Source organism: Pseudophryne corroboree, chromosome 4 (genome assembly GCF_028390025.1).
Source record: "Pseudophryne corroboree isolate aPseCor3 chromosome 4, aPseCor3.hap2, whole genome shotgun sequence".
Taxonomy (NCBI): Eukaryota; Metazoa; Chordata; class Amphibia; order Anura; family Myobatrachidae; genus Pseudophryne; species Pseudophryne corroboree.
This window is the reverse complement of record NC_086447.1, coordinates 481,664,980-481,684,289: the sequence shown is the minus strand read 5'-3', so window position 1 is coordinate 481,684,289 and position 19,310 is coordinate 481,664,980. Positions and strand designations below refer to the sequence as shown.

At 45.1% G+C, this 19,310-nt stretch overlaps 1 protein-coding gene across 3 annotated transcripts in view; it reads right to left on the bottom strand.

The window, feature by feature from the left end:
- CRYBG1 (crystallin beta-gamma domain containing 1) overlaps positions 1 to 19,310 on the bottom strand; it is a 542,544-nt gene that overhangs the window by 111,222 nt on the left and 412,012 nt on the right. For all 3 annotated transcript variants that reach the window (XM_063917058.1, XM_063917060.1, XM_063917059.1), the window contains 3 exons: positions 15,526 to 18,553; positions 13,822 to 13,869; positions 13,614 to 13,732 (listed from right to left, as the gene is read on the bottom strand). In XM_063917058.1, the coding sequence (XP_063773128.1) occupies positions 13,614 to 13,732; positions 13,822 to 13,869; positions 15,526 to 18,553 (3,195 nt within the window). The remainder of the gene's footprint in view (positions 1 to 13,613; positions 13,733 to 13,821; positions 13,870 to 15,525; positions 18,554 to 19,310) is intronic.

Here is a 19,310-nt window from a genome sequence, read left to right as displayed (position 1 = left end):
TGCCGAATGGAAGCGCTTCGTAATAAGCCACCATTTTTACCAGGACTCTTGTGCAATGATGCACTGACACTTTTCCTGGTTTTAGGAGGATCCCGATTAGCTCGGATAACTCCCTGGCTTTCTCCTCTGGGAGAAACACCTTTTCCTGGACTGTGTCCAGAATCATCCCTAGGACCAGCAGACGTGTCGTCGGAACAACTGCGGTTTTGGAATATTTAGAATCCACCCGTGCTGTCGTAGAACTACTTGAGATAGTGCTACTCCGACCTCCAACTGTTCTCTGGACCTTGTTCTTATCAGGAGGTCGTCCATTCTCTTTGACGACGAATCCTCATTTCGGTCATTACCTTGGTAAGGACCCGGGGTGCCTTGGACAATCCAACGGCATCGTCTGAAACTGATAGTGACAGTTCTGTACCACGAACCTGAGGTACCCTTGGTGAGAAAAGCAAATTTTTGGGACATGGAGGTAAGCATCCCTGATGTCCCGGGACACTATATAGTCCCCTTGTTTGCTATCACTGCTCTGAGTGACTCCATCTGAATTTGAACCTTTGTAAGTGTTCAAAAAATTTTTTTTCGATTTAGAATCGGTCTCACCTAGCCTTCTGGCTTCAGTACCACCATATAGTGTGGAACAATACCCCTTTCCTTGTTGTAGGAGGGGTATTTTTATTATCACCTGCTGGGAATACAGCTTGTGAATTATTTTCAATACTGCCTCCCTGTCGGAGGGAGACATTGGTACAGCAGACTACAGGAACCTGCGAGGGGGGAAACGCCTCGACATTCCAATCTGTACCCCTTGGATACTACTTGTAGGATCCAGGGGTCCTGTACGGTCCCAGCGTCATGCTGAGAACTTAGTAGAAGCGGCGGAGGGCTTCTGTTCCTGGGAATGGGCTGCCTGCTGCAGTCTTCTTCCCTTTTCTCTATCCCTGGGCAGATATGACTCTTATAGGGACGAAAAGACTGAGGCTGAAAAGACGGTGTCTTTTTCTGCAGAGATGTGACTTAGGGTAAATAACGGTGGATTTTCCAGCAGTTGCCGTGGCCACCAGGTCCCATGGACCGACCCCAAATAACTTCTCCCCTTTATACGGCAATACATCTTTGTGCCGTTTGGAATCTGCATCACCTGACCACTGTCGTGTCCATAAACATCTTCTTGCAGATATGGACATCGCATTTACTCTTGATGCCAGAGTGCAAAAATCCCTCTGCGCATCTCGCATATATAGAAATGCATCCTTTAAATGCTCTATAGTCAATAAAATACTGTCCCTGTCAAGGGTATCAATATTTTTAGTCAGGGAATCCGACCAAGCCACCTCAGGTCTGCACATCCAGGCTGAGGCGATCGCTGGTCACAGTATAACACCAGCCTGTGTGTGTATACTTTTTAGGATATTTTTCAGCCTCCTATCAGCTGGCTCCTTAAGTACGGTCCTATCTGTAGATGGTACCGCCACTTGTTCTGATAAGCGTGTGAGCGCCTTATCCACCCTGAGGGGTGTTTCCCAACGCGCCTTAACTTCTGGCGGGAAAAGGTATACCGCCAATAATTTTCTATCGGGGGAAACCCACGCATCATCACACACTTCATATAATTTATCTGATTCAGGAAAAACTACAGGTAGTTTTTTCACCTCACACATAATACCCTTTTTTGTGGTACTTGGAGTATCAGAAATATGTAACACCTCCTTCATTGCCCTTAACGTGTGGCCCTAAAGGAAAATACGTTTGTTTCTTCACCGTCGACACTGAAATCAGTGTCCGTGTCTGGGTCTGTGTCGACCGACTGAGGTAAATGGGCATTTTACAGCCCCTGACGGTGTTTGAGACGCCTGGACAGATACTAATTTGTTCGCCGGCCCTCTCATGTCGTCAACCGGCTTACAGCGTGTTGACATCATCACGTAATTCCATAAATAAGCCATCCATTCCGGTGTCGACTCCCTAGAGAGTGACATCACCATTACAGGCAATTTGCTCCGCCTCCTCACCAACATTTACCTCATACATGTCGACACACACGTACCGACATACAGCACACACATAGGGAATGCTCTGATAGAGGACAGGACCCACTAGCCCTTTGGGGAGACAGAGGGAGAGTTTGCCAGCACACACCAAAACGCTATAATTATCCAGGGACAACCTTTATATAAGTGTTCCTCCCTTATAGCATTTTAATATATGTAAATATCGCCAAATCAGTGCCCCCCCTCTCTGTTTTAACCCTGTTTCTGTAGTGCAGTGCAGGGGAGAGCCTGGGAGCCTTCCCACCAGCATTTCTGTGAGGGAAAATGGCGCTGTGTGCTGAGGAGAATAGGCCCCGCCCCCTTTTCGGCGGGCTTCTTCTCCGGAGTTTGTGATATCTGGCAGGGGTTAAATACATCCATATAGCCTCAAGGGCTATATGTGATGTATTTTTCGCCATACAGGTATTATACATTGCTGCCCAGGGCGCCCCCCCCCCAGCGCCCTGCACCCTCCGTGACTGCTGTGAGAAGTGTGCTGACAACAATGGCGCACAGCTGCAGTGCTGTGCGCTACCTGATGAAGACTGAAAGTCTTCTGCCGCCTGGTTCCGGACCTCTTCATCTTCAGCATCTGCAAGGGGGGTCGGCGGCGCGGCTCCGGGACGAACCCCAGGGCGAGCCCTGTGTTCCGACTCCCTCTGGAGCTAATGGTGTCCAGTAGCCTAAGAATCCAATCCATCCTGCACGCAGGTGAGTTGAAAATCTCTCCCCTAAGTCCCTCGATGCAGTGAGCCTGTTGCCAGCAGGACTCACTGAAAATAAAGAACCTAAAAACTTTTTCTAAGTAACTCTTTAAGAGAGCCACCTAGATTGCACCCTACTCGGACGGGCACAAAAACCTAACTGAGGCTTGGAGGAGGGTCATAGGGGGAGGAGCCAGTACACACCATGTGATCCTAAAAGCTTGCTTTTGTGCCCTGTCTCCTGCGGAGCCGCTATTCCCCATGGTCCTGACGGAGTCCCCAGCATCCACTAGGACGTTAGAGAAAATGCGGTTTTTCGACAAAAGTATATTCAATTGAAGAATGTTGATTCGACAACAGTGCTTTTCGACAGTAATTAAGTCAATTTCATTCCGCCTCACTTTGCTGGCGGAATCTAATAAAAGAAAATTTGTGTTTTTTTTATTGCTAATAGCATATCTATTTATATTAGAAGGGATTATGTACTTGGTTTGTCTATTAGGAGACACAAGTACTGACCGCGGGTAACCTCACCGCTGAACGCAAAGTTCCCACCATTGAAGATAATGGAGAGGCTATGCGATGCGCTGTCTGACAACTCAGACGCGCATAGCCAATCAGGAGAGTGCCACGACGTGGCGCTCCCTGATTGGCTGAAGGGACCCTCTGTGACAGGAGTCACGGGGGGGTCTCAGCATTCGGGGAAAGGGGTCCCATGTGTAAACATGGGATCCCTTTCAGTGCGTGGATCGGGTATGCGGTTTGTTTTTTTGCCAAGTACGTGGATTACAAAAAAAGAACAGGACACACTGGATTTAGGCGAGTATAATTTTATTTTCAGGTATCCCGGATTCTACTTGGAGAAGTGGACAGAGGTCGGCGTGTGAACATAGGTAAGTATGTGTGTGTCGGCATGTATGTAATAATAAGATTTTACTTACCGATAAATCTATTTCTCGTAGTCCGTAGTGGATGCTGGGGACTCCGTCAGGACCATGGGGATATAGCGGCTCCGCAGGAGACAGGGCACAATAATAAAAGCTTTAGGATCAGGTGGTGTGCACTGGCTCCTCCCCCTATGACCCTCCTCCAAGCCTCAGTTAGGATACTGTGCCCGGACGAGCGTGCATAATAAGGAAGGATATTGAATCCCGGGTAAGACTCATACCAGCCACACCAATCACACCGTACAACCTGTGATCTGAACCCAGTTAACAGTATGATAACAACGAAGGAGCCTCTGAAAAGATAGCTCACAACAAGAATAACCCGATTTTTGTAACAATAACTATGTACAAGTATTGCAGACAATCCGCACTTGGGATGGGCGCCCAGCATCCACTACGGACTACGAGAAATAGATTTATCGGTAAGTAAAATCTTATTTTCTCTGACGTCCTAGTGGATGCTGGGGACTCCGTCAGGACCATGGGGATTATACCAAAGCTCCCAAACGGGCGGGAGAGTGCGGATGACCCTGCAGCACCGAATGAGAGAACTCCATGTCCTCCTCAGCCAGGGTATCAAATTTGTAGAATTTAGCAAACGTGTTTGCCCCTGACCAAGTAACTGCTCGGCAAAGTTGTAAAACCGAGACCCCTCGGGCAGTCGCCCAAGATGAGCCCCCTTCCTTTTGGAATGGGCTTTTACCGATTTTGGCTGTGGCAGGCCTGCCACAGAATGTGTAAACTGAATTGTATTACAAATCCAGCGAGCAATCGTCTGCTTAGAAGCAGGAGCACCCATCTTGTTGGGTGCATACAGGCTAAACAGCGAGTCAGATTTTCTGACTCCAGCCTTCCTGGAAACATATTTTTCAGGGCCCTGACAACGTCAAGTAACTTGGAGTCCTCCAAGTCCCTAGTACCCGCAGGTACCACAATAGGTTGGTTCATGTGAAAAACAGAAAACGCCTTAAGGAGAAATTGAGGACGAGTCCTCAATTCTGCCCTGTCAGAATGAAAAATTAAGTAAGGGCTTTATATATGATAAAGCCGCCAATTCTGACACACGCCTGGCTGAAGCCAGGGCTAATAGCATCGTCACCTTCCATGTGAGATATTTTAAGTCCACAGTGGTGAGTGGTTCAAACCAATGTGACTTTAGGAAACTCAAAACAACATTGAGATCCCAAGGTGCCACTGGGGCACAAAAGGAGGCTGTATATGCAGTACCCCTTTTACAAACATCTGAACGTCAGGCACTAAAGCCAGTTCTTTCTGGAAGAAATTCGACAGGGCCGAAATTTGAACCTTAATGGACCCTAATTTTAGGCCCATAGACAGTCCTGTTTTCAGGAAATGTAGGAAACGACCCAGTTGGAATTCCTCTGTAGGGGCCTTCTTGGCCTCACACCACGCAACATATCTTCGCCAAATGCGGTGAAAATGTTTTGCGGTTACATCCTTCCTGTCTTCGACCAGGGTAGGGATGACTTCATCTGGAATGCCCTTTCAGGATCCGGCGTTCAACCTCCATGCCGTCAAACGCGGCCGCGGTAAGTCTTGGAACAGACAAGGCCCCTGCTGGAGCAGGTCCTTTCTTAAAGGTAGAGGCCACGGGTCTTCCGTGAACATCTCTTGAAGTTTCGGGTACCAAGTCCTTCTTGGCCAATCCGGAACCACGAGTATCGTTCTTACTCATCTCCCTCTTATGATTCTCAGTACTTTTGGTATGAGAGGCATAGGAGGGAACACATACTCTGACTGGTACACCCACAGTGTTACCAGAGCGTCCACCGCTATTGCCTGAGGGTCCCTTGACCTGGCGCAATATCTAGTTTTTTGTTCAGGCGGGACGCCATCATGTCCACCTTTGGTTTTTCCCAACGGTTTACAATCATGTGGAAGACTTCCCGATGAAGTCCCCACTCTCCCGGGTGGAGGTCATGCCTGCTGAGGAAGTCTGCTTCCCAGTTTTCCACTCCCGGAATGAACACTGCTGAGAGTGTTATCACATGATTTTTCGCCCAGCGAAGAATCCTTGCAGTTTCTGCCATTTCCCTCCTGCTTCTTGTGCCGCCCTGTCTGTTTACGTGGGCGACTGCCGTGATGTTGTCCCACTGGATCAATACCGGCTGACCTTGAAGCAGAGGTCTTGCTAAGCTTAGAGCATTGTAAATTGCCCTTAGCTCCAGCATATTTATGTGGAGAGAAGTCTCCAGACTTGATCACACTCTCTGGAAATTTTTTCCTTGTGTGACTGCTCCCCAGCCACTCAGGCTGGCATCCGTGGTCACCAGGACCCAGTCCTGAATGCCGAATCTGCGGCCCTTTCATAGATGAGCACTCTGCAGCCACCGCAGAAGAAACACCCTTGTCCTTGGAGACAGGGTTATCCGCTGATGCATCTGAAGATGCGATCCGGACCATTTTTCCAGCAGATCCCACGGAAAGGTTCTTGCGTAAAATCTACCGAATGGGATCGCTTTGTAAGAAACCACCATTTTTCACAGGATCCTTGTGCAATGATGCACTGATACTTTTCCTGGTTTTAGGAGGTTCCTGACTAGCTCGGATAACTCCCTGGCTTTCTTCTCCGGGAGAAAACATCCTTTTCTGGACTGTGTCCAGAATCATCTCTAGGAACAGCAGACGTGTTGTCGGAAAAAAAACTGCGATTTTGGAATATTTAGAATCCACTCGTGCTGTCGTAGAACTACTTAAGATAGTGCTACTCCGACCTCCAACTGTTCTCTGGACCTTGCCCTTATCAGGAAAGCGTCCATATTTCTTTTAAGAAGAATCATCATTTCGGCCATTACCTTGGTAAAGACCTGGGGTGCCGTGGACAATCCAAACGGCAGCGTCTGAACTGATAGTGACAGTTCTGTACCACGAACCTGAGGTACCCTTGGTGAGAAGGGCAAATTTGGACATGTAGGTAAGCGTCCCTGATATCCAGTGACACCATATCGTCCCCTTCTTCCTGGTTCGCTATCAATGCTCTGAGTGACTCCATCTTGATTTGAACGCTTGTATGTAAGTGTTCAAATATTTCAGATCTCACCGAGCCGTCTGGCTTCAGTACCACAATATAGTGTGGAATAATACCCCTTCCCTTGTTGTAGAAGGAGTACTTTGATTATCACCTGCTGGGAATACAGCCTGTGAATTGTTCCCAATACTGCCTCCCTGTCGGAGGGAGACGTTGGTAAAGCAGACTTCAGGAACTTGTGAGGGGGAGACGTCTCGAATTTCCAATGTACACCTGGGATACTACGTGTAGGATCCAGGAGTCCACTTGTGAGTGAGCCCACTGCGTGCTGAAACTCTTGAGATGACCCCCTACCGCACCTGAGTCCGCTTGTACGGCCCCAGCGTCATGCTGCGGACTTGGCAGAAGCTGTGGAGGGCTTCTGTTCCTGGGAATGGGCTGCCTGCTGCAGTCTTCTTCCCTTTCCTCTACCCCTGGGCAGATATGACTGGCCCTTTTGCCCGCCTGCCCTTATGGGGACGAAAGGACTGAGACTGAAAAGACTGTGTCCTTTTCTGCTGAGATGTGACTTGGGGTAACAAAAGGTGGATTTTTCAGCTGTTGCCATGGCCACCAGGTCCGATGGACCGCCCCTTTATACGGCAATACTTCCATGTGCCGTCTGGAATCTGCATCACCTGACCACTGTCGTGTCTTCGTCTGGCAGATATGGACATCACATTTACTCTTGATGCCAGAATGCAAATATCCCTCTGCGCATCTCGCATATATAGAAATGCATCCTTAAAATGCTCTATAGTCAATAAAATCTTGTCCCTGTCAAGGGTATCAATATTTTCAGTCAGGAAATCCGACCAAGCCCCCTCAGCGCTGCACATCCAGGCTGAGGCGATTGCTGGTCGTAGTATAACACCAGTATGTGTGTATATACTTTTAGGATATTTTTCAGCTTCCTATCAGCTGGCTCCTTGAGGGCTGCCGTATCTGGAGACGGTAACGCCACCTGTTTTTATAAGCGTGTGAGCGCCTTATTCACCCTAAGGTGTGTTTCCCAACTCGCCCTAACTTCTGGCGGGAAAGGGTATACCGCCAATAATTTTCTATCGGAGGAAACCCACGTATCATCACACACTTCATTTAATTTATCTGATTCAGGAAAAACTACAAGTAGTTTATTCACACCCTACATAATACCCTTATTTGTGGTACTTGTAGTATCAGAAATATGTAACACCTCCTTCATTGCCCTTAACATGAAACGTGTGGCCCTAAAGGAAAATACGTTTGTTTCTTCACCGTCGACACTGGAGTCAGTGTCCGTGTCTGTGTCGACCGACTGAGGTAAATGGGCGTTTTTACAAGCCCCTGACGGTGTCTGAGACGCCTGGACAGGTACTAATTTGTTTGCCGGCCGTCTCATGTCGTCAACCGACCTTGCAGCGTGTTGACATTATCACGTAATTCCTAAATAAGCCATTCATTCCAGTGTCGACTCCCTAGAGAGTGACATCACCAATACAGGCAATTTGCTCCGCCTCCTCACCAACATCGTCCTCCTACATGTCAACACACACGTACCGACACACAGCACACACACAGGGAATGCTCTGACAGAGGACAGGACCCCACTAGCCCTTTGGGGAGACAGAGGGAGAGTTTGCCAGCACACACCAAAAACGCTATAATCATACAGGGACAACCCCTTATACAAGTGTTTTCCCTTATAGCATTATTATATATGTAATCATATCGCCAAATAAGTGCCCCCCCTCTCTGTTTTAACCCTGTTTCTGTAGTGCAGTGCAGGGGAGAGCCTGGGAGCCTTCCTCACAGCAGAGCTGAGCAGGAAAATGGCGCCGTGTGCTGAGGAGAATAGGCCCCGCCCCCTTTTCGGCGGGCTCTTCTCCCGGAGTTTGTGAGATCTGGCAGGGGTTAAATAGATCCATATAGCCTCAAGGGCTATATGTGATGTATTTTAGCCATAAAAAGGTATTATACATTGCTGCCCAGGGCGCCCCCCCCAGCGCCCTGCACCCTCAGTGACAGTTGGTGACTGTTGGTGAAGTGTGCTGACAACAATGGCGCACAGCTGCAGTGCTGTGCGCTACCTTATGAAGACTGAAAGTCTTCTGCCGCCTGTTTCTGGACCTCTTCAACTTCGGCATCTGCAAGGGGGGTCGGCGGCACGGCTCCGGGACCGGACTCCATGGCTGGGCCTGTGTTCGATCCCTCTGGAGCTAATGGTGTCCAGTAGCCTAAGAAGCAAATCCATCCTGCACGCAGGTGAGTTTACTTCTCTCCCCTAAGTCCCTCGTAGCAGTGAGCCTGTTGCCAGCAGGACTCACTGAAAATAAAAAACCTAACTTAAACTTTTATTCTAAGCAGCTCAGGAGAGCCACCTAGATTGCACCCTTCTCGTCGGGCACAAAAATCTAACTGAGGCTTGGAGGAGGGTCATAGGGGGAGGAGCCAGTGCACACCACCTGATCCTAAAGCTTTTATTATTGTGCCCTGTCTCCTGCGGAGCCGCTATATCCCCATGGTCCTGACGGAGTCCCCAGCATCCACTAGGACGTCAGAGAAAAAGTTTTACTTTCACGGTGTGCGTGTCCTGTTTTTATTTGGGTATTTTTTTTGCAGAAGAACTACAGGTACCAGTGGGCCAGTTCCCCCCCCCACATGCTGGTACTTGTGGTTCTCAAAGTACCAGCTCGCGGGGGAGGCTTGCTGGGACTTGTAGTTCTTCTGCAAAAAAACAATATTGTTTTATTTTACACAAGGCTATCAGCCCCCCATCCGCAGCCCTTGGATGGGGGGGTGGGGGGGACAGCCTCGGGCTTCACCCCTGGCCCTTGGGTGGCTGGAGGGGGGGACCCCTTGATTTAAGGGGTCCCCACTCCTCCAGGGTACCCCAGCCAGGGGTGACTAGTTGGCGATTTAATGCTGCGGCCACAGGGACCGGTATAAAGTGTCCCCCGGCTGTGGCATTATCTCTCCAGCTAGTGGAGCCCGGTGCTGATGTTAAAGATACGGGGGACCCCTACGCTTTTTGTCCCCCGTATTTTTTGCACCAGGACCGGACGCAGATCCCGGTGCTGGTTCTAAAAATACGGGGGATCCCCTGTCAACCCCCCCCCCCCCCCGGTATTTTTACAACCAGGACCAGCTCAAAGTGCCCGAGGCTGGTTATGCTTAGGAGGGGAGACCCCACGCAATTTTTTTTAGGGTTTTTTAACCATTTTTGTGCCATCCGAAAAGTCGAATCCAGGACACACTTATCCGTCAATTGGTCCGTTTTTCGACAGCGGGACTGTCGAATCCGTTTTTTATTGAATATGTCGAATTTGGGTCCCGGCGGGAGGGTATGTGACTGTTGAATTGTGTCGAATTTAAAAACGGTCGAATTCCAGCCGGAATTCGACCGCAATTGCATATACCCCATAGACTCTTAAGGTACACACATAAATACAACTGGAAATGTTTGTTTTAGACAGGTCATCTAATTGGGCTCTGTTGCAATCAATGAGTATGCAGCAATATACAAGACCCACTTTTAACTGAGCTGACTCATTGAAGAGGGCAGTATTATATGGTTATGGGTAAACAGTGCAATATAAATTATGAGCCAATTCGCAGATGCTCAGTTTCAGAATTTCTACAATATAAACATTTCAGAGACGTGCTGTCAGGGAAGGAAGAGCCTCCCCTGTTATACTCCTGAGATTTTATATAAAAAGCTACTAGAATAATACAAAGAAGATATTTATAACATAAACATCTTATTTGTTTATTGTAATCCTTTTTATAGCTAAAGGTGTGTACACACTGGAAAGATATATCTGCAGATCAATTGATCGGCAGATATATCTATAGACGGATTGGGCAGTGTGTTGATAATACACACTGCCCGATACGTCGGGGACCAACAATCACCGCCGGCCGCCGCAGCATGTGTACGGGCGGGCGGCCAACCGCCGTACACACACAGCGAAGCGCCAATATATTGGTAGATATATTGGCCGTCGGATGTACTGCGGGGCAGACGCGATACGTCTGTGAACGACGGAGTTCACACACGTATCGGCCGTACACACTGGCCGACGGACCAGCGATATATCGGCCGTTCAGGAGAACGGCCGATATATCGGCCACTGTGTATGGGCCTTAACACTCACCAGCTTTGTGGAGATCCCTGGAGCTGGAGGGAGATGAGAGATGAGGCAGCAACAGCTCTGCCTCGGTTTTAAAGCCAGACACTGCTTTGCAGGGCTGGGGGTGGGGCCACACCATGGGCAGTAATGCTGCACTGAAAGGAAGCTAATAAAGTGGCAGACCTCTGAGTCTGGGGGCGTGCCTTCTGCATTGATGGACACTTGGATGTGTCATGTGACCAGGTAGGGCGCTGTAGTCGGAGCTCAGTCAGCAGCAGCAAGAGAAAACACAGGGATGCAGGTAGGAGACTCAATGGATACTGTAGCTTAGTGTAGTGAGTTACAGCGAGTAGGGGACTCCCAGTATTCAGACCCATACCCTTGTGTGCCTCCCCGCACTGCATGTCACTGGTCCATTTATACATAAGCATACTATGGGCCCCATTTAACAACAAGAAATAACCCCATTAACACTCGCTAAAGGGGTTATGGCCTCCTTTCATTATTTAACAGAAGTAACCTTAGTGACAGCACTGTTCACACACCCCTAGTTACGGCACACCAGAGCAGCATCTATTGGGGGTAACTCCAAGTTGATCGCAGCAGGAATTTTGTTAGCAGTTGGGCAAAACCATGTGCATTGCAGGGGAGGCAGATATAACATGTGCAGAAAGAGTTAGATTTGGGTGGGTTATTTTGTTTCTGTGCAGGGTAAATACTGGCTGCTTTATTTTTACATTGGAAATTAGATTGCAGATTGAACACACCACACCCAAATCTAACTCTCTCTGCACATGTTAAATCTGCCTCCCCTGCAGTGCACATGGTTTTGCCCAACTGCTAACAAAATCCCTGCTGCGATCAACTTGGAATTACCCCCATTGGCGGTTGTGGTCTGGAATTTTATGCAAATGCCACCACAAATATTCCCATTGCTTTTGTGTGTGGTAAGGACTGAGGGCCTAATTCAGACATGAACACAGCAGCAAATTTGTTAGCTAATGGGCAAAACCATGTGCACTGCAGGGGGGGGCAGATATAACATGTGCAGAGAGAGTTAGATTTGGGTGGGGTGTGTTCAAACTGAAATCTAAATTGCAGTGTAAAGATAAAGCAGACAGTATTTACCCTGCACAGAAACAATATAACCCACCCAAATCTAACTCTCTACTGCACATGTTATATCTGCCACATTTGCAGTGCACATGGTTTTGCCCATTAGCTAACAAATTTGTTGCTGCGATCAGGTCTGAATTAGGCCCTGAGCGCACTAGGTTAGGAGCACTCAGCTCAGTGTCCATCAGGACAGTCAGGTTGGGTTCACCAGTCATGGAGCCGGAGGAGCAGTGAAGCACTGTGCGACTGCTAATGCTGAGCAGTGTTGGGCCCACATCAATCAACATTAGCAATAGGAGAGGAGTGAATGACTCGGCTAAGCCAGATCTATGTTGAATGTTGAGTCTTCTCTTGTACTGAAGTACAACCACTGTACAGGGCCATCTTAATGTATAGGCTCACTGTGCAGCTGCCCAGAGCCCCACGACTCTTAATGTATAGGTGCAGCTGCGCAGAGCCCCACGACTCTAGGGGCCTTTGAGCATGGGCAGTCTGGGCTGGGGGACATTGGCCTTCCTGCGCTTCTCAGGGGACAGGTAGAGAATGCGCTCATTGTGAATTACACACAATCAGAGTGGCCAGGCAGCATTTTACCAGCCTCAGAGTCTGCAGCCAGACAGTGAATGGCTTCTGTCAGCAAGCTAACTGGTGGATGACTCGAGCTATCCACCAGAGTGCTGACAGTCATTCACTGTATGGAACCATGTGGAGAGACCGCACGGGACAGCAGGAGGGGTAAGTTCTGATTTTTTTTTAAATTATTTATTCCTGTGAATGGGTCGGAAGGGGACCCAGTTAACTGCTGTGTCCAGGGCCTGTTAAGATGGCCCTTCCATTGTATAAGAAAGTCTACAGTAACTGTGTCACTGTCAAAAATAATGAGTTAGAATAAATGTGTTTAGATAAATAATATTTCAAACAAGTACAAACATTGTAAACCATCCATGTTCTGGAACCAATGTTTAGGACTAAGCAATATTTTGGGTCGATGTTTAAAAAACATTGGTACTTCTGATGTCCCATCCAAACAGTCAGTCCCCGGAGGTTTCACCTGTACCCTGCTCTGACTTAGTCTCTGCTTTCTTATAAATCAGAGAAGAGATGTGGACAAGAGCAGCTGGCGTTTGTCTTGTGACTTCTCTGCAGGGAACACAACAGTAGAGGAGAGAGTGCAGCATACTCTGCACTACGTGCTCTCCCTACTTCCTATGGAAGTATTTTTACCAAAGTTTTGTAGATTTATAAAGTGGGGATATTTAAGGATGTCTGATTGGCACTGGGAGGAGGTCTGGGAGGCATGCAAATAAGTCTTAGGGCATGTGGAGAGCATGTTATAGTAAGTAGGGATTTGAGATCTTGTGGGCACATTATTTGCCCAAGTGTATGTGGGGTGGAGTGAGTGGCATATGGTGGAGATTAAATACGAGTGCGGGAATTCTAGGATGAGTAATGTGGAGAAACCAGGTTTCTTTTGAGACGGTTTTATTTTTTTGCATTAATCCTTAACATGGTTGGAGAATAGAGATGTGTGGTTGTCCATCACTGCTCTTTATTATTATCATTGTAAATGGGTTGCCCATCAGGTTTTCATGCATCCAAACACACATGGAAAATTACGAAAATGCACATATAGTACAAATGCAAACTTTAGCAGCTATATTACACATTTTAATACTAACCATCCCCTTATGGTTTTGATGCAAATTGTAGGCGAGAGCTCCCAAGAAGAACAATCCATCACATCGGAAAACACTTCAAACACAGCACCTCCAAATTCAGGCTCCGAAATAATCACCACCTGTAACAGCATAGTACACAAAGGTCAGCTGTTCCATCATTTGCAGTGACTACACCATATAGAAAATATACAGGGGTATTCCTCTTTACCTTTCCTGGTCTGGGGTTGATTTTCTCAGCACCTGTCATTGAAAATACCTAAAACAGTGCAAAGTAAAATTATTAAATCAATTAATATCAAACAGGATGATTTTTTTTTTGTTTTTTTAAATTAAGTCAATTTTGCGGACAGGTTGTGTAAAATTAATTATGATCAAACACTGCAATATGTTTCATTAGAAGCAATCCCAAAACATAACATTGTCAGCCTGTGGCTCTCATTGGGGCTACTGTCATCTAGCTAAGGCATATGGATATTGTCTGGACCTTTACTTAGAGAACAATGAGTACATAATTGCTTCTGCTTGTTAATAATGCCATCACCAAGTGTCATCTCCTGCAATCACAGAAAGGAGCACCGCAAAATGTTTTAATGAAGACATTTTTTACATGTAGACTAGTAGATTTTAGTGCTCCAAATGATACAAAACTACTTAGCAAACCCAAACCATACTAGATGCCATACCGTAATACATTATTACCAAACTGTAATAGAGTTTTATATTGTACTTTGAGTGTTGCGTCAAAATGCTACTGCTAACCTTGATACAAAAAAAAAAAAAAAAGGTTTATTCATTTGTTCTTGAAACAAACTAGGTTATGTAAGACTGTGCTGTTAAAGCAATGCAACAGCCGGACCAATAGAAGAACGGCACTTATAAAAACACTCTTTAAGCACAATACTAAACTTTTATGTATGGACAGCATGTCGAAAGTAATTTACTACAGAAATGAATTAACCTATTGAGCAAGTGTATCAAACAATATATTAGTGAAAAGAATGCTCATGCAGTGCAATCCCTTCTTATTAGCACTGGGAATCGGCATTTACATTAAGGTGCCTACAGACATTCTACACAAGTCGCAACAGAAAACTTCCTTTAACAATATTGGAAGGAGAAAGACTGGCCAGGTCACATGGGATAGGCAAATTTTTTTTAAATAAATGAGTCAGAACTTGTCTAAAATGTCAGTATCTTAAGGTAGTGAACAATCCTGAATAATATTATACTAAATTAAAAATTCCTGTTATCAGTGTATATAGTATGAATGTGTAAGTCACATCCTCAATACTCTCCTTCAATTAAAATACCAACTTCTAAGATTTACAACATATATACGTAAAGGTTCAAACAAACTAAGCAAAAGGCAAAACATATGCTTAGAGGAGGGTGAAGTACAAGGATCTTGGCATTCTTTCAGTTTCCAAACTGCTGGTTCCATAAGGGGAATTAATCATTCTCAAATCACTAACTTAGATTTCTAAAACCACCCTGTTAGCTGCACTTGTTCTAAAAGTTTTCTGTATGCATAACATATGTCTTTTTTTGTCATTTTTTCCCCCCAGCTGCATTTCTACTATTGAATAGAAAAAGTATGCTAGTAGTCCAGCACAGCTCTTCCCCTCCCCACCACTATATCCTTAGTTACAAATACTGTACAGTAACTAAAAAGGAAAATATATTATTACAAAACAGGTTCAAATTTAAATTTACTGGAGGAATCTTTACAGAAAAAAGTGCAGATCTACTGTGTGTACACTAGAAGATGATTTACTTAGCAACAGCAGTCGTTTAATATAAATGTATACACACACACACACACACACACACACACACACACACACACACACACACACACACACACACACACACACACACACACAGAGACTGACTGAATAGACAGAGAACTCACCTCTGAACTGAGGCTTGGCATAAAGGAACTTTGATCTTGGCCCTTAAAATAAAAGACTTCTGAAACGTCTTTTGCAGCTTTGTCTAATGTTGGAGTGCTTTCAAATGGTAACACGCTCCTGCTTCCATCAGGTGTACTATGGTTTACCTCAGTGTGGCCGTTAAAACTAGGCAGTGTTACTGGCAAGTCAGCGTGTTCTTGGTTACTGGATTCCAGGTGACTGTCCATGCTGAGCACAGGTGTGGATAACACTTGCTGTGCAGAGTCACTTTGTGAGTAATTTGAGGACTGCAGTGTTAAATCACCTTTACCTTCCTGTACTAATGTATGAACTGTCTCGGCGGAGTCTGTAGTTAGAAGATCACAGTTTTTGCCTAGGGGAGTAAACTCCATTCTGGGCGTGTCGAAGGAGGTAGTTATAGTGCTGACTGTAGTGACGGTGGGAGAGAACACATTCTCTTCAGTTCTTGCTGCAAATGGTGATTTGAAGTTGGAATAAATGGACTCTATGCGAGATCTCTTCACTGCTAAGTCTACAACATCTGCTTTTTCCTTGCCACATGTTTCCTGTGGTGACGGAAGTGGCTCTTTGTGTGATCTCAGAGATTTCAAAATCATGCTTTGTTCAGCAGATGCCCGCTTTGGCCTCTGTTTCTCAGCAGTTTCTTTGCTTTGCAGTTTAAATAATGCCATTGGTGCTAGCTCCTTTGCTCTATCTTTCTTCCCTAAGCCAAAGGAGAATGATTCAGTATCCAGTATTTTTTCCAAGTAATCCTCACGGATAGGTGGTAAACCACAATATGGACCTGGAGATTTAGGTGTTCTGGGCTTTTTTCTCTTCTGAGGCACTGTAATTGAGCTGTCTAACTTCCTGATTGCTTCAGCAAACTTTTCCATGTCTGAAGATGAATCTAAAGAACTTTCCTCACTTGCTATGGAGGCGTTCAAACTGCCATCAGGGCTATGTTGTACATTGGTGAGATTCTCAGCAAGATCCTCTGTAGGATGGAGGGTTCCATTAGTAGAAGTGTTAGAACCTGGGTCACCAATGCAACCATTTTCACGTATACTAGAAACCACCAGGTCCAAATTGTCCACATTCACATCACTACTATTATTGTTACCAACGTCAATATTAAAGTCTACTTCTTTCTTATCAACTTTGCTCAAAACATTTTTGTGCTGGTTTTCAGTATTTATAAGATCTTCTGATATTTCTTCTGCAACCACATCAACACTACATTCACTCAAGTGTTTATTTTCAGTCACTGGCAGATCAGAAACCTTTTGTGAATTATCTTCCTGTTCAATATCCGATGCTAATTTCACTTCATTTTCATAACTGGTGTACTGAGCCAAATTCTCCTTTCCTGCTTCTGGACACGAGACAATGTCTTTAGTGATATTCTGCAGGACTACATGGCTGCTTTCTTTGGCTGAAATATCACTACACAGAGTGATCTGTTCACTTTCATTTTTATTAGACTCTACAGAAAAGCCATTCTGTTGTGAGGAGCAACCTTCACGTAATGGCTCCCCACCATCCAGAGAGTTTGCCAATGCCTGGTGTAGGCTTACGTCACTTTGTGGTGAAACCGACTTAACACAGGAATTTTCAGCCTCTGGTTCATTACTGGTTTGAATAGCAGGTCCATTATTGGTTTCAACTGAGCATGTTGTGGAAATCGGTGAAACATTGTTTACCTCTCCAGCCATAGGTTCTTCACGGCTTGGTTGAATAATTGCATCCAAAGTCAATGATTCAGCAGTTGGTAGACTCTTGCTTTCATTTATCATATCTTTTTGTAACAAATCATGTTCCCTAAGACCTTCTACACAATTCTGTACTTCCTCGGTTTCTGTTAATGGATTCTGTACTTCCTCGGTTTCTGTTAATGGTTCAGACTGTGCTTGAACATCTCCATTTAGGTTTTCAATACCTGGTAAGTAACAGGTATCCTCAGATTTGGTATCATTTGTATGCAGGATAAGGATGTCTTCCTTTTGAAGTTCTTTTTTGGCATCATTGTTTATGGGTTCTTCTATTTGAGTTTTCTTTTTGTTCGTTCTTGTTTTAGGTGACTTGGTGATGTCCTTTCCGTCAGTGGGCTGTGCTTGTGCTTTTCGGTCTTTGTCAAGTACTGTTTTACAGTCATTTATTTGCTTCTGATCTGTGGTAGAAGGTACTGAAGACTTCAAAACAGAGTCTACAGCATCTAAATGTGATGGGTTGGAGTCTTGAGTCAGGCAATCATTGGGCACATCTGTTGAGACAATAGGCTCTTTTTTTACTGAATTGTGTGCATTACCCATATCTGTATACGTAGAATCTAATCTAAAACCCACACCACCTTCCAAAGGAGTAATATCCCCAGCTAAATTATCAGCAGAGTCTTGAGATGAATGTAGCAATGTGTCTTCTGTATTACTGGTCAACTGTAAATCATCACTAAGTGTGGTATTATTCTCACTTAAAGGGACATCACACTTGCTTAGTTCAACAGGATGATCATTGTGTTTTTTATCCAGTACTGAAGGTAAAATACTTTCTGACTGGGGCGTTACGGGTTCTCCTTCTGCTTCCAAACCATTTCTGTTGTCTTCCATCTGCATCTGATTGGTCAGAGTTACTGTACGGTCTTCCCGTGGTTTATGATCCACCTTATGATTGGCAATCTCTGTCTGACTTGTGTCTGCCTTTATTTCACAATGACCATTTTCAGACTTTTTGCCATTGGCAGTGTGAATGTCGCTGGTTGATTTCACTGACGAGCTACTGTCTTTCAGGCCAGCCCCTTTTACCTGTTTCCCAAAATTCAGTTTGGCTCTTTCAACAAATTTCTTTGGCTGGGAAATATTCTTTGTTGCATAAAAATCTATCTGCCTGTGGCTTGTTCTTTTATTCTCAAATAAAGAAACTTTGCTAGCAATGTTCCCTTTGGGGAAGTGCGCTTCAGTTGTAGCCTCATCTATATTATCAACAACCTTGGGCCTAATGGGCAGTTCCACATTCTTTGGTTTTGGGGGGCTGAAAGAGAGAACAAAAAAAATGTCAATGCAAAACATTTGTTTAGCTGAAATAATCTATGTTTAATAGTATGTTTCATTTTTAATAGCAGGAAGAACCATGTGTTTTTATTAAAGCTAAAGGAATCAAATATGCAAAAAAAAAAAAAAAAAAAAAGGTTATACTGTATGAATCATGAGGAATTTTGGGGTTTTACTTAGCGTGTTATTTCATAGTCTGTTTGAAAAGTTTTGGTACAAAGCTGATTAAAGGCTGGCATATGAACCAACAGATCAGTGGAAAACAGTAACACAGTGGAAAAGACAGCTTATTTAACATAAATAATAAAAACACATCGGAAAACCCCCCCAAATGTTAAGCCTGGAAAACAAATTATACACAAGTGCTACATATGAATTACATTAAGAGCAAAACAGTAAACGTCTTAAATGCAACACAATAATGTTTAATAACTGGCCAAATTTGAACAACATACTTCATATTGCATCCCTAAATAACAATTCTGGATGAGACTATTTTAGAAATACAGAGGGATATGGAACTCCATGCAAATAAGCACTACAAAGCAATCACAGTTCTTGTATATCCTGCTTGTATTAAAATGAAAAGTTACTATTTAGAACTCCTTTTTCTTGTAAGCAACCTTTACTAATTAACACAATGCTCTTTATTTACACAAGAATGACTTCAAACCTGCAGTTCTGCATTCCAAGGAATTAAACTGACAATACCCTTGGCATCACTTCCTCCCACCTGA